The sequence below is a fragment of the Hoplias malabaricus genome, chromosome 3, assembly GCF_029633855.1.
Source record: "Hoplias malabaricus isolate fHopMal1 chromosome 3, fHopMal1.hap1, whole genome shotgun sequence".
In the NCBI taxonomy this organism is placed as follows: domain Eukaryota; kingdom Metazoa; phylum Chordata; class Actinopteri; order Characiformes; family Erythrinidae; genus Hoplias; species Hoplias malabaricus.
Window position 1 is genome coordinate 17,681,345 of NC_089802.1, and position 15,187 is coordinate 17,696,531.

The following is a 15,187-nucleotide window of genomic DNA, read 5'->3' on the forward strand; positions in this document are numbered from 1 at the left end:
ATTACACACAATTTTTTTAATTCAAAATAAAGTGATTTGAGCACAATTAATATTGTATTATTTTAGTATTCATTACAGTAGAGTACTGTAGCATTAAACTTTCAAATAATTAATGATGTATATTAAAGGTGCAAAAAAAAGAAAGGCAAATAAATCTTCCTTCGCTTGATCTGGATAAACCAGAACATCCCATAAATTTCCATGCATCATCTTTATTAAAACAAAAAATAATTAGAATATTTCATCGTCCAGTATAGTCAAGCACTTACACAGCCACTCCCTGAAATCTTGGAAAGCTTGAGTGGGTTTGGCAAAACCATGTCCAGAAGTGCTTGCTCCATCATCTATCCAGTGCAATAAAGCCTGCAGGAAGCACTTCATATTAATATGCTTACCAGTCATAACACAATTCAGCACTCAAACAGTACCTGCTCGGACTGTCAACCACTATGCTACAGACACTGTACCGTATTAACTTTACATGCATTAGCTCCTTAATCCTAAAGGCCCATATGTGACCCACAATTCAATTTATGACACAAATAACTATATAACAATCCACATTTGTTCATCATTAGATAAATAACCGAATAATATTACTGAAATTACAATTAATATTTATTACTAATAAATGATCCAGAGTTTGTGCAATATTTTAGATTAAATCATCTTGGGGAAAAAATGTACTGGTGTGTGTGTATATATATATACATATATATATATATGTGTGTGTGTGTGTGTGTAGGCTTTAGTACAAGGTTACCAAAACATGAAGTTCACCACAGAGTGTAAATCGTGAATTTTAAAACTGGTATTATCTGAACACTAAGTAGTATTTTACCTATTACAGTAAAATTTTTCTTTTCTGATGCTTCACTGATCTATAATAGAGAGAATCGTGCCTCTGGTATTGCTACTCTGGGCTCAGCACTGCTGAAACTACATTATGTAACTTTTGGAGGAGGATAGGAAAATCCACACCATCACCCTTCATTTTTGGACAGTGTTGTAAATGTGAATTACAATCTTGAACAAAAGGGAGTGCCCAAAAGCAAAAATATAATATTTACCTTTCATTAATTTTTACCTTTTAAGAGAATGACTTATGCAAACTATAATGACAAAACATTAGAAACTTACAGGATTCTAGATTTCCAGGAAACCACATATGGGGGACTGTATTTTGATAAACAGAGCATGTTCTGATATTGGTTTCATAAATAGCTTGCTTTGTGTTTAATGTCTGTGACAAATCACAGGTGCCTTTTTGGCACAATTTACCTCCATACACCCCTTCGTACCTTGTACCTGTCAGCTATCTTAAAGCCAATGGCAGACTGTAGTTTCCTCAGGCAGATGGGGCAGACATCTGGTGGCCGACGGTCTGATTCCTCCAAATGGTTCGAGCCTTGCATTACACACTGAAGCCACAGGCAGTGCTTAACACCAAATATATGTCCAATCTCATGAGTCAGGGTCTACCAGTGGAACACAGAGAAAGAGTAGATGACAATTCATGGCAAAAAATATTGTTAGTCTCTGTTATTTTTTTGTTTCCAAATTGCTGAAGGACTATGACATAAGAGTTACATATTTGTGTTCTGAAGCCCAGTTATGACAGCACACCTTACATGAGCGGAAAAGCAGCGTGCTGGTGACTGGAGGTGTGTAGTAGCCCTGGAATATGCTGTAGTCTCCTGGCTTCAGTTTTATTCCCTTCATTATCCGCCCTGCATAGTTACGTCTGTAAAAGTCATCGTCATACCGGGCAAAGCTGAAAACTCCTATTCCTGCAACTCAAAGGCGTGGTATTCAGATTTTTATTTTTTTATCAAATATAAATTTATAGAATCCATAACTCAAGGAATGTAAATTCCCAAAAGTATATGTAAGTGCTAAGGATATCAGACATGCTGAACATGGCAACTCTAATCAGATTATCCAGAATAACAGGGATTAGAAAATCTGAGCTTGGGAGAGTGGAAAATGTGACCTCAACTCCTTCAATAAATCACCTTCAGTGAGAGATGCTTGACCAAAAACAAAATTCCAGGAGTCTTTTGGGTACAGATCAATCATTGTGATTCCCACAATGCAAAATGCATCTTTTGGCTTCTTCTTTTTCAGAAAATTCAGCAGTTCCCCTAAGAACAGGGAAAGAAAACAGATCAATAATCAGAAAGTTAAATTCTTCAAAAAAAAGATAACAGAACAACTAACAAATACTAGCTCCTGAGCACTGACTGCCCTTTGTCAGAGATTTACTGATTATGGGCCAAAAACCTTGACTATGGTTTCTTAAACAAGCACGATATCCATAGGCACCTACCAGCATGTAGTTGAAGATTTTTTGTATTGCTGTTAACACGGAAGGTACAACCTGTGGAAGCGACAGTAACTGGTGGCAGGACCTTAACCACCAGACCATAGTAGAACGCCTGACAATATCCTCTCAGCCACTCCACATACTTCTCAGTAATCGCATCTCCATCCCCAAAAGAGCCTGTGGACAGAGGAAACCCAAAACAATATTAAAGACACAAATGCTGCTCTGTAAAAGAGACTGACCAATATATTGTCCTGGCATACCTTAACTAACACTGTGCACAAAATTGATCTGTACACTAACTAGTACTAACCGATGGTCTGTATATAAATGGTTTTGTGTCCGTTGTTTGGTGTGCTGCGGTATGGGTTGCTGTAGAAACTCTGAAAGTCCTGAGCAGCTTCAGGGTGTGAGGGAATCCAGTCTGAATCACAGTGAACAGTGATCGGATGGAACAGTGGGCTGTGAGGAAGGAGACCCTCCTCCAGTAACCTCTGCTCTTCTCGGCTGTACTTTTCATAGATATGGATCAGGTCTTTCCGAGAGGAGTGGAGAGCTAAGCGTAGTTTCTCAACCGGATGCTCTAACGTCTGCATCTGCACAGGAAAAATTACAGAGAAATATATCCTACACAATCATGGACCAACTCACCATGTGATACACGCAATAAGTGTGGCGTCATTTGTGCAGTGGCATACATTTAAATGAGAGAAAATATTAGATTTAAATGAGAGAAAATATTCTGGATCTTTCTAGCACACTATAATTAAAACCCTTCTATTTCAGTTAATCAGTGGTATAATGTGATTAATTCTTAAAGGAGCAATCTGTAAGTTATTTACTGTACTTAGCCATAAAATGTCCAGGGTGTGTGATCATAGATTAAGGAAACAGTCAAAGCTAAAACAATGCTGCCTTGCCTTCAGCATTGCTGAAGTAGTATATTTCTTTTGTCAGTCTAGAGCAGAGCTCCTGTGCTCCTGCCCTCAAAATCCTGCCTGTGATCACACCCTCTGTCCAATCATATTACGTCCAAACCCACCTCTTGGTCTACAATATGACCAAGTGAACAGAGTTAATGTTATATTTTACTGAACCCAAAAAGCCCCACTGCCATTCTAAAAATCCCGATGAGCAGAGACAGAGTAAAATGAGAGGAAATATTGGCCTAGTAGAGGTGTCAGGACTGTGTTTTGTATGTTTTATACGAAGGTGAATAACAATATGATTGAAAGTTGTAAATACCATTGTTTTAAAGAAATTGATGAGTGTTTCTCCGTAGTGTTTGTGTGTGTTTTAAACAAATGAAAGAGTAAAAATCAAGCCTGGTAGTACACAGCAAATATAAGCATTTCACTAGCAGATAGATGTTTTAGTGGGAAATGGGAAATAAGAAGTGTTTCAAAACGGGCTTTGTTTATATCCTTTAGTTTCGCTTAGCTGTTTAAGGTGGAAAATTGGTATTCAATAAAATGCTGGAGAATAACGCAAATAAGACTCTTAAACTAACCCATTTATAGTGAATTTTTTATAATATGAAAATTGTGAATAAGAAGCAAGGATCTGCCTTCTAAAATTACATTTATGGTTGAAGGGGAAATAAAACCAGCCTTGTCTAGTTTAAAAATTTAAGGTGGTTTAGAGAGTAAATTCTTGTAAATGCAAGAAAAATGGCGGGGGCTCGGCTCTTTCCAATTTTGTCTTTCACTTAAGTAAGTAAATGTTTATTGACATCACATACGATTGGTCTGTGTCTTTCAAACGGATAAATTGGAACAGTTGCTTCAAGCTTTATAGCTAGCCTCAGCTCTTAAGGTGGAACAGAATTCAAGAAGCTGGTGAATAACGCCAATAAGCCTCGTGAACGGACACACGTAAGATGGAATGAAATGTTTGACTATGAAAATTGTGAATACGAAGCAAAGTTCTGCCTCCTAAACAACATTTATGGTGGAAAGGAAATCGATACGTAACACCAGCTTTGTCCTGTCACCTGGTGGGTTTGGACAGTAAACGCTTGTAAATGCAGGGAATTAGTGGCCACTCATAGGGTGACCAGACGTCCCGGACATGTCTGGGCGGAATTTCACAAACGTCTGGTATTTTGTTTTTCTAGAGCTTACATAGAATTTCGAGAAGCGTTTCGTTCACAAACTAGTCCCGCCCTCCCCTACTCCGATTGGTTCGCTTGAGTGAGAAGGGGGCGTGGTGAAGTAGCCTAAAATCTTCGGATTGGACGGTCTGACTGTAGAGCTACCGTTATTGGTCAATAACCTTCTCTGTAAACATTTAATTGGTCAGTCTGCACGTCAGTAGTCCTTGTTTACGTCAGGCAAAGCTCATGTACCCTCATCTCGAGCAGCTATGCCGAAACGTAAATGTAAGTTCTCGCGAGAGCTCATCCGAGCTTCAGGTCTGTGGAGAAGGGGGAGGAGGCAGACAGCATTCTCCACTGTTTAGAAATTGTATTATAGTTCCGAATTTAAACGCTTGGTGTCAGTATTACAGACTGCTCCTTTAAGACTATAACAACAATATTACAATTTTGAAACTTTCAATTTTTAATATAATAATAATAATTGTTGTTGTTATTATTATTCGAAACTAATTATAGAGACATTTTCATAACTATATAAACTCTGCTGTGTGAATAAAGTTTATGGTGATTATTACTATTTTCCATAAAAAATAATAATATTAAAAATAATTAATAATAATACATTTCAACCATCATCTCAAACTGTTCTATGAAAAAGGTTTTTTATTATCATCATTAAATAATAATAGTTTTATTATTAGTAGTAGCAATTTTGGTTACAATTCCTGAATTATTCAGTCAACATATCGTGTTAGTTTCATTGTATTTTCTGTTACACAAATCTACTCGTACTCTCTGCTCCACATTAAACGGGAACCTTATAATCATGAATAAATAAGCAAAACTTCAGCTATATAAGGGGGAGCCGAACACTGTCAGAATATTAAATTTACATGTTAAATGCTGAAAACATCTCTTCATCTCACCTTCAATTCAGCCGAACTCTAGCTTCTGTCTCATCAGGAGAATGATTTTATAGGAGAAAGCGACAGCGAAAACTTTAGGTTTCTCCCCGGTGAGTCTCAGTCCGCTCAGGTGTCGAGAAGCAGCTCAAACAAAGATACTCCTGGTTTATTCACCAAGGCCCAGAGCGCCGACGAGATGTTTCATCGTAATATGTTTACAAATGTGCCGTAAACAAACACCTCATCCGCCTCAGCGCACCGAGCAGTGTCCCCACACCCCCGAGAAGGTAGGTGCGGCTCCAAGTGGGAGGTACAAGCTAACGCTAAAGCCCTGCGTAAACCAGGCCCCCATTTGCCTTTCAACACTAGCCACAGGAAATGAGCAGCGGAGCATTTGAGGGTAGCTCTCAATTCACTCTCGTTCATTTCGGGGTGTATTTAACCCAAAGGCATCTCCGAGCCGATGTCTTCTACAGAATGGACTTTCTATCATTCTATCACAAACTTAACAAACACTCACGGTTTGTTACACACACACAAGTCTAAAGACGAACGGATAACGCTGTGATACACACAAAAAAAACCGTGCTGTAATGTTTGAAGGAGAAATTTGCCCAGAGCTGCTCAAAACGGACAGGCTTGTGGCAATAAGTTGTCGTATTTTATTTTACACACAGATAAAACAGCTGTTCATAAAGCAATGAAACCGATATGAGACTTCTGCTGCTGTTCATTTTATGAATTATTGAAGATGACATTTCCCAATATTTATTCGACAAAAGACATTCAAACGTTCAAATACATCTGGTTCTAAGCTGAATTTTTAAAATATAATTTTGGTTAATATTTCATTTACTGCCTATATCTCAAATTATCATATCCACCATTTATTTGTAAAAGAGGCCAGTTAATGTCTGGCTCAAAATAAATAAATAAATAAAACGATATAAAACAACAGAAAATGCCACTGGGGAAATAAGTCTGAAATATTTAAGAAGAATTATAATTTAAGATTAAACATTATAATATATAATTACAGAGATTCAGAATGCATTATACAGACGGTTTATGACTAGAACAGATATATTCTCCAGTAATTGTGATCACTAATGCCAAACTGAGCGCAGCAGGCTCTCACGAATGTTAGTCTGTGCATCAAAGGAGAAACATTTCCATTCTGGGCAAGAATTATTTTGTTGTAACACCGCAGCTCCTACAGACAGTACGGTTGAACGGCACGCCTGCGCAGTCTCTCAGTTTCCCGGTATTGATTGCAAGAGTAGCCGATCAGGATGTGACACGATTGACTACAGTTTCCCCACTGAAATCAGCGCGATCACCGGATCCAGTTAACACTATCAATGGCCCAAACCCAGAGCCCCCGTAATCTCTCCCTTTCTAGTATCCGACAACTTTCTGTGTATGTCCTTCCCGCTTACTGGTCTCCGGTCTGCAGCAATATACTTAACCCCTCCCTTCATTCCCGCCACCAGTGGACATTTCCTAAACTGACAAGTCCCGGCCTAGGGGACTTTTGTTTTATAAAAACAAAAAAACTTTTATTTAAGTATTATACTTAAGTATAAGTATTTATAAAAACAAAAGAATACCTACACAACCAAACCTGGGGCGAGCCCCACCCTGAACCCGCTCTGTGTCTGAGCACGGAAATACAGAGACGGGATCATTATTAAAGACTTTTCTTTGTCGGAGTAAGTGTCTTTTGAACTGCCCTCTGTGCCTTTAAAACTCGGAACCTATCATACTTGTTAAAGTGGTCTTCTGAAGGCCTCAAGCACACTGCTACAACCTTCAAAGTAAAAGTCTCCCGTCTGTCCCATTTTTTAAATAATTGCAGAGATTTTTAGATTATAAAAACAGAAAGTAAAACGAGCTATTTTTTCTCTCTGACACGTCAAAATTCTTTTGAAAAATAAACCTGCTGATTTTTTTTTTTACACTGAAAACTTTAAACAGACTTTAGAAATTGATTTATTCTGATTAACACTTTTCAAGAAATCTGCTTCATTTATTAAATAAGTGGAGCCATTTGGCCCAAGCATTAATTTGTCACTGACCAAAAATTGTAATTAAATATAATAGTGTGTTTTTACAGTAATTTTGTTATTATAATTAGGCTAACTCTGGAAATAACCAGAAAAGCCTGAAATTTTATGATTTATAAATCTAAGCTTTAAAGACACACTTCAATGAAATTGAATCATGTGGTTTACATTATTATCTATATAGCGGATTTACATGTCAGAATACATATGATGAATGAATGAAATAAATCAGTGAACACCATGGCTGCATATCTCTGCTTTGAAAGTGTGGTGCTCTGTAGAGGTTTAGAGTCTCAAACAGACACAATCCTGTCCGAACTGCAGTCGAGCAGATGAGATGTAAGTTCTTAAATGGGCAAATCCAAACAGCCCTGGTTAAATACATAATAAACCTAAAGAATGAGTTTGGTAAACTTTCAGAAAAAGACATTTGAGCTCCAAGCATGTAGTTGAGGGTTGGGTGAAGACAGAGGTGTGGAATAATTGCAGAGTTGCAGTTTCATCAAAACCACTACCACATATTTTCTTACAAATAGCTCTTAATATATCAATGTAATAGTCTATTTGATGGACAGAAGGGGACTTGAAAGTACTGTAAGTAAAAATCAACACTAAGTCTAGTGTCTCTGTAAAATAGTCAGATTTAATAGACCAAACATCGTTATACAAAAGTGATTGAAAACAATGAAATTGATACTGTACATGAAAATAACTGATAGTTGTGGGCTATGAATATACTGAGCAAATTCTTTTGAAACCCATGAAGAAAAAAAACAAAACAAAAAAAACACCAGTGTCTTCAGGAAATATCAGTTCACAGCCATAAGATCTGCAATATGATCAGCGTCTTTGATGTCAAAATTACAGTAAAGATTAATCCATTTTGAAAATCATTTAATACATATACAAACAGGAAGCTACTGTAATAAACAAGAATTCTCAGCCAGACAAATTATGTATGTCAGTCGTTAACAGAAGATGTAAAGAACGTTGTCAGACAGGACAGTTTTTACACCAAAATGTCAACCTAGGGGAGGGCTGAGTAAACCTGCTTTGTGAAATAGCTCACAGATTGTAATGATATATACAGGGTTGTAGAGTAAATGACAATTTCAGCTAAAAGCTGAGGGCCTGAACACCTTGGTCTACATTTGAATCAAGAAATAAACTTCCCCTGCTCCAAACCCTGAGGCAATATCCAACAACATCAACTAAAACAATAAGGTCATTTTGGCTTCTTGAAGTGAAACTGACAGGATAAATGCATATGTACACATATTCATCTAACTCTGGCACATAAACCATCATAGGAAGGCTTACATTGATAATGCTGGCCTTGCTTCACTTAAAGAATTTCAGAACTATAGACAAGGGACCTGTACAACATACTGAGAAAAACAAAAAAATAATTAAAGATTATTTCCCTTTTGTTAAAGATAATAGAACTACATACACATGTACCTTAATTGGGATTCTACACTTTCAGTGTGATTCATGTGCACAGGTATGGTGACTGGGGATTTAAAAAAAGGCAAAAAACACCAATGCCAAAATGCCAAAAAAAAAAATCCTATCAAAATTTCTCTCATTGATTTTGAGTTTTCAAAACATATTTACAGCCCTGAGTGTCACCAGTTAACCACATTTACACAAAGTCAGTTAGCATATGGAGTGTGACTCTGGATGTATACTGCAGCTAAATTTACCGCTTAGCTCTGTGGCATGTCCATGCCTGCACCACAAATATGAAAGCTGGCAGTAGGAAAAAAAATTAATCTAACTGTCCCTGCTTAGTCCACTTGACAGTAGGGTACATTAAATGAAATAAAATTAAATGATAAAAAAAAATGATTTTTTAAACAAACAAATATTGTATGGGATATCCATAACCAAACTGGGCTAATTTTACCAGCCTGCTATACACCGAAGCCACCACTTATTCACTGTTATCTCCTTAGGTCATTTTTGCCACATTATTATGTAATTACTAGTTAAAAGAAAATACAGAAAGGTAATTTTTTTGTTGATGGTAGTAAAACACCTGTATCACAATGTTCATAACGCTGCACAACACTTGCATCAACCCTGACACAAACCTACATTAAACATTTATAACAGCTTATTCAAATAGGGGTCATCAGGTCAAACAAATAAGGCTGTGTGTGTAATAACATAAAAAAAATGACACAACATGGGGTTTTTCACAGTGACTTGATGGTTAACAAAAATAAAAAAAAATGTAATCAGTCAATGAAACTTTGTTGAAGCAAATTGTATCATATTATAAGAGTTACATCACTGCGATACAGTCTTAGCTACAAAGCTTGTCATTTCCCTTCAGGAAGTGTCATTAAACTTAATGTCAGATAAAACATCAATGTCACTTGAAAGATACCATGTAAACATGACAAACATTTATGATTAACCCCCTACTGAAATAAGTGTATAAAAATGTTTATTAGCTGGTGTGTAGGTTTATGAGCACTGTCCTCCTGGAACGTATTACTGAAAGGTATTTTGTACACTCTAGGCAATCCTGTTTTTAAAATATAAGTACACCAACACTGAGGAGTGCTGGAACTTTGAAATTTATGCAATGAAAAGCATATATAGATAGAAGAAGCACATATGTCCTTTCAATCCACAGAAATTCAGCCAAGAGTGCATAGACGAACATAGATCTGATCAGGTTGAAGCACCAGAACATGAATGATGTGTCCAAAAGCACAGACAGCTAGATAAAAATCAAAATAAAAACAAAAAATGAGCTTGGTGTAGTAGTCTTACCTGCCAGTTGAAACAAAATCTACCTGCTTGGGGCAGGTTTTCAATTTCAGGACATTTACTGAATTATGTTTCATACTAAATAGAAGCCAAATATCCCCAAAACCACTCATTAATATGGAATGATTTTTTAAGGCAAATTTCTCATTGTAACATGAGCTGTTTCAGATTTTCATGTAGGATAGTGTCCTTGACATCACGGAAGACCAGTCGGATGTTCTCTGTGTTAATGGCAGTGGTGAAGTGGTAGTACAGGGGTCTCTGCTGCTCGCGGCGCTTGCTGCGGAAGCACTCAACAAGGAATTTCTTCACTTCCGACAGATCGTGGGGGTCTCCTGTATACTCAGAGAAATAGTCCTTGATAGACACGATGTTCACCTTCTCCTCCAGCAAGTCCATCTTATTGAGGAAGAGTATGATTGAAGCATTTGAAAAAACCCGGTTGTTGACAATGGTCTCAAATATGCTGAGAGACTCCATAAGCCTGTTGGTTTGACGGTCCTCCATAAGAACCTGGTCGAACTCACTGGAGGAGACAAGGAAGAGGACAGAAGTGACACAGTCAAAGCACTCGAACCATCGCCGACGCTCTGACCGCTGACCGCCCACGTCCACCATCTTGAATGGAACATTCTTGATCTCAAAGTCATACTCATGTATGCCCTTGGTAGGTTTCCGTGCTAAAAGTATGTCCTGCTGAGTTGGTAAGTAGTCCTAATAACAAGAATTTTAATAGAGAAAATCATAAGATTAAAAAATAATAATAATAACAAAATTATATACATGTGTGCGCTGAACAACACATTATAATTTGTAATTATAATTATTGTCAAGGTTAAAATGTATTTGTTCTTTCTACAGAGCCTATAGTATGAAAACAAAGACATTACCGGCTGCCCAATTCTGTCCACACTGTCAAGAAAATATTTCACAGATTCTCCCTATAGACAAAGAAAAAAGAAAGGAAATTAACAATGCCCTTACATCAACAAATGAACATGATTTTAACAAAGTATGACTGAATTTCATAGGCTTATATAAAAAAAAAAAAAAAAACACAACAAGGATCCAAGTTAAATCCCTCTGACCCCCAAACGTACAAACACTGTATTCCAGAGCCCGATAAGTTCAGTTTCACTCAATACAAGTCAAAATTTTGGCTGCAGTTGTAAACCACTTATGAAAGTACAAACATAATGAAAATTCTTGAGGTGTTTCAGGCTACTTCATATAATTTCAGGAAAAACAATTGTGACCTTTGTCCCTGAGAGCCCAGTCCTAAACCCTGAACAATAAATCCTCCAGGTTTCCCTTCAATCCTTTATTAGAGAACAAGACTCAGATTTAACTTTCTTACAGCAGGCTTATTTCAGCACCAGTTTCACATCACACACTTCACCCATGAGAGGATTTAATGACAACATTTCAGACAGGATACTGTGCCTTCATATAAGTTAAAAAAGGCAATTTTAAGCTTTTTTTTTTTAAATTTTACGTTCAAGAAGAAGAAAAATCATAATGAAAAACAAAACCGGAAAAACAGGAACAGGGAAATTTCCATGACCACATGACAAGTGTTTCACTTTCTGTTAGAGGACACATGCTGAGTTATTGATACCCAAGACTATTGCAGGGAAGTTTAAAAAAAACAGAATATTGTCCATTTAATAGACCAAGAAAGCACCTGAGATCTGATAAATCTAAATAAAAGATGAGATATAAAAGCATTTGTCAATGCTAAAATGGATTGTCTGTTATTTAAAACAAACGCTACATTAAAACATAAAATTAAACTGAATCAGACATGACTTCATGACTCACACCTTTAATGATGTGTGACCCGAGTCAAGAGATTAGAATCTATACCACCAAATTGAAACTGTTGATAGTAACAAGGTCCAAGAGTGAATCTTTTATTTTAATAACAGTCTTAAAAAACATTTCTACTCCTCCATCCCACATAATGTTACAAAACACAATTTTTAAGGTTTAGTTTTAGCAGTTTTATTTTGAAGTTAACTGCTTTGAATGTACTTTTGCTGAGCATTTGAAATAACACAATAAAGTAAATTCCTTTATGGAAATATAACCCTAGGAGTCTTATTTGTACATTATGTTGTGTTTTAACTGTACTGGAAATTTCAAGAAAATATATTGTGTTAATGTGGCTAAGAGGTGGTTGCATAGGATATATATATATACACATACCCAAACAAACCAAATAATAACAAGAGGAAAGGCACCGTGGTGAGAAAAAGGTTTTATCTTGCCACAACACGGAGCAGTGCAAAGTGATTAAACAGATCAACATTCTTAAACCAATAGCATTACCCCACCAGCTCACAAATTTGTCAATGTACACTCAAATACCACAAGTGTTTAAAAAACCCACACATGATGCTATAATCATTCAGAACTAGCAGATCATTGTTTTGAGAGGGAAAAATTTGAGATTTATAGCGTCTGATGGAATGGGATTTCTATATATTCTATTTCATAACTTTTGTAATCCCATCAAAAAAAAAATATTAATTAAAATAAAAAAACATATATAAATGTTAAGGCACATTTTGTCCAAAGCAAAATATATCTTAACATGTATTGAGTTTTTAAAAAGCGCTATATACATACAATGTATTATTATTATTGTTGTTTTTATTATTATAAATACTAACTTTACAGGACAGAAAAACTCTAACTTTTAATGACAGTCAAAATAAAAAATGTATTTCAATTAATTTTGGAACATTTGTATTGGTCCATTCATCATAACGTGTTCACTATGTGAAGCTGCTTTGTGACGTCAGTTGTATATATACATTTGATTTGATTTGATTCACACAGTGTGAAGGACAACGGCTGTGCTCAGATGATGTTGCAAACTAAAAATCAACAAGACTTGAGACACAGGTTTTTCTTTGGACAGTGAAGATATATTTAATAAGTAACAAAATCGGAATTTTTAAAAATAAATAAAAGTGGCAACATGCCATCTCAGGTGTTTTTGTATTGGTACATCACATGAGCATTTGGCTGCCTCTCATTGGACGCTTTCCAAACACAGACCAATTGAATTTCTACTTTTAAAACTAACAAGGCTAGTAAATTCTGCTTTGACAACTGTGCTTTTGACATAAAAATGGTGAATCTTTCCACCCTATTACTATGGATAAGACTCACCAGCTGAAACTCTCTCCGTCTGTCATAGGCAGTCTGGATTCCGCTGTCAGTCCACAGGGCTCTGATCGAAGGCAGATAATGGAGGAAGACTTTGGTCTCTACAATTCCCTGGGCCATCATGGATGAGCGTGTGTCAAAGCCCATCATGGTCTCCCCATGGGCCTGGTTGGAGGGGTCTCCCCATGGGATGTGCAGCTTCTCTCTTGCGTCCACAAGCACTCGCACTCCTGTGAGACAAACCCAAACAAGGAAATTCCAGTGAGATAAGAGTGGCTGATAGTCTGTTGGATCTATTATGCACAGTTGGGAAAACAAGTATTTATGAGTTTTCTTGAGTTACACGTGTTAAAATTATCTCCAGTCAACAGAGGGAGATCATGGCCCATTTTCATAGGAGCCATGAATATGCCCTTAACACTGCTCTATCGTGTACTGAGGAATATTTCATATAGAAAAGCAAAACAATGCAAGGGCGAAGGCAAAGGTGCACACACAGACATGTTACAGATCTGTGCTACAGATAGCTATGGGTAGAGTAGGAAACACACACACACACATACACAAACGCTGGAGAATAAGTCAGAGTTGACCAAGCCCTGGAAATGTCTCACTATCCGCTTTTGTGTGATTCACCGAAGTTTGAGTAAAGGAAATAAATATTCAACACACACAAGGCCTCGAAGGAAATATATCTAGTACGTGTATGTTTAAAGCCCATAAAGCTGCTAGGCGCGGCACTAGCACTGTGTACTCTGTCGTTAGCTAGAACCAGAATCCGAGGACTGTTCTAGAGCTCGTCGAAACTTAGCGACGAACTTCGCCACCCAAGTCACTGAAGTCACTTTCACTTTGAAATAAAACCAACCGAGGCCATAGACTGAACACGAATAGACGTTCAGAGAGTGGAAACAGGTACCTTTGATAACGTTGCTGTAGATAGTGGCCCGGAACTCCTCCTTGGCCCTCTGGTCGAAGTCCTGGCCATGAATAATGCGCATTTGTTTGAGGAAAGTTGACTTGCCACTTTCTCCGGCGCCGAGGAGCAAAATCTTCACCAGTCGCTTCACGTAGGTTTTCTCCCGAGAAATACAGCGATCGATCTCCCTCGACTTCCTCTGCTGCTCCACTTCGTGGTTGGAGAGCAGGCAGCCGGGGAGACACACTAGAGCCGTCCGGGCGGGCAGGAAATCAGCCATCTTTCTACCAGCAACTTCATGGATCCATCACCCGCGGGAGCGCGCGCCGCTTGCTTGCTGCTTTTGTGCGCGTGCACGAGTCTGGGCGGTGACTCTAGCATTAACTTCTCAACATTGAAGGAAGAAACCTCAGCTCAGACTCAGCCTGCCCCAGCAAAACAGCTCCCACACAATGACTCTTACTCAAATTTAACTAGAATCAGAGCTCCAGTTCACACTAAACCACCTTGTTTGCATCACAACTTTTATTGTTTATACATCTTTAAATCGGAAGTGTCCTCTAAGGTCTCATCTGGTCACAGCAAGCTTCACTGCAGTATGATTTCTTTCTTTCTTTCTTTCTTTCTTTCTTTCTTTCTTTCTTTCTTTCTTTGGTGCAGTGACCAGATTCAGATTTGATTCCTCTTACTCAGAAAATATGAAATTAGGCTATTTAAAGATGACTTTTACATAATTTTGGTATGATCATATCAAATTGACTACACACACACACACACACACACACACACACATATATATATAAATGAATAACCAAAGTATTAGTCTTCGGACAGAAATCCATCGATCAGATAGCAGTTAAAGGGCACCCCCTCGCGGCGATGTGTGTGTCATTGTTGCAGGATGTGAGAGTT

General features: G+C 37.4%; 2 protein-coding genes across 2 annotated transcripts; both read right to left on the reverse strand.

The window, feature by feature from the left end:
• Positions 1-88: 88 nt before the first annotated feature.
• LOC136692314 (archaemetzincin-2) lies at positions 89-6,724 on the reverse strand. Its single transcript, XM_066665611.1, has 7 exons — positions 5,351-6,724; positions 2,640-2,922; positions 2,330-2,503; positions 2,016-2,144; positions 1,627-1,790; positions 1,302-1,478; positions 89-363 (listed from the first exon to the last, which is right to left on the reverse strand). Exons 2-7 carry the CDS (start codon positions 2,920-2,922, stop codon positions 232-234), a joined length of 1,059 nt encoding a protein of 352 aa, XP_066521708.1. The 5' UTR covers positions 5,351-6,724; the 3' UTR covers positions 89-231.
• Positions 6,725-8,018: 1,294 nt separating this feature from the next.
• On the reverse strand, positions 8,019-14,590 carry gna13a (guanine nucleotide binding protein (G protein), alpha 13a). The gene is made up of 4 exons (XM_066664650.1): positions 14,276-14,590; positions 13,360-13,586; positions 11,070-11,120; positions 8,019-10,893 (listed from the first exon to the last, which is right to left on the reverse strand). Exons 1-4 carry the CDS (start codon positions 14,553-14,555, stop codon positions 10,324-10,326), a joined length of 1,128 nt encoding a protein of 375 aa, XP_066520747.1. The 5' UTR covers positions 14,556-14,590; the 3' UTR covers positions 8,019-10,323.
• Positions 14,591-15,187: the final 597 nt, after the last annotated feature.

Excerpts from the sequence above, each read along its gene's own strand:
- LOC136692314 (XM_066665611.1), bottom strand. The coding sequence starts at position 2,922 with ATGCAGACGTTAGAGCATCCGGTTGAGAAACTACGCTTAGCTCTCCAC. Across the intron at positions 1,791-2,015 it reads TCAAGCATCTCTCACTGAAG|GAATAGGAGTTTTCAGCTTT; the intron begins GTGATTTATTGA and ends TTTGAGTTGCAG. Across the intron at positions 364-1,301 it reads AGATAGCTGACAGGTACAAG|GCTTTATTGCACTGGATAGA; the intron begins GTACGAAGGGGT and ends TGCTTCCTGCAG.
- gna13a (XM_066664650.1), bottom strand. The coding sequence starts at position 14,555 with ATGGCTGATTTCCTGCCCGCCCGGACGGCTCTAGTGTGTCTCCCCGGC. Across the intron at positions 11,121-13,359 it reads GACGGAGAGAGTTTCAGCTG|GGAGAATCTGTGAAATATTT; the intron begins GTGAGTCTTATC and ends CTTTGTCTATAG. Across the intron at positions 10,894-11,069 it reads TGGACAGAATTGGGCAGCCG|GACTACTTACCAACTCAGCA; the intron begins GTAATGTCTTTG and ends TCTTGTTATTAG.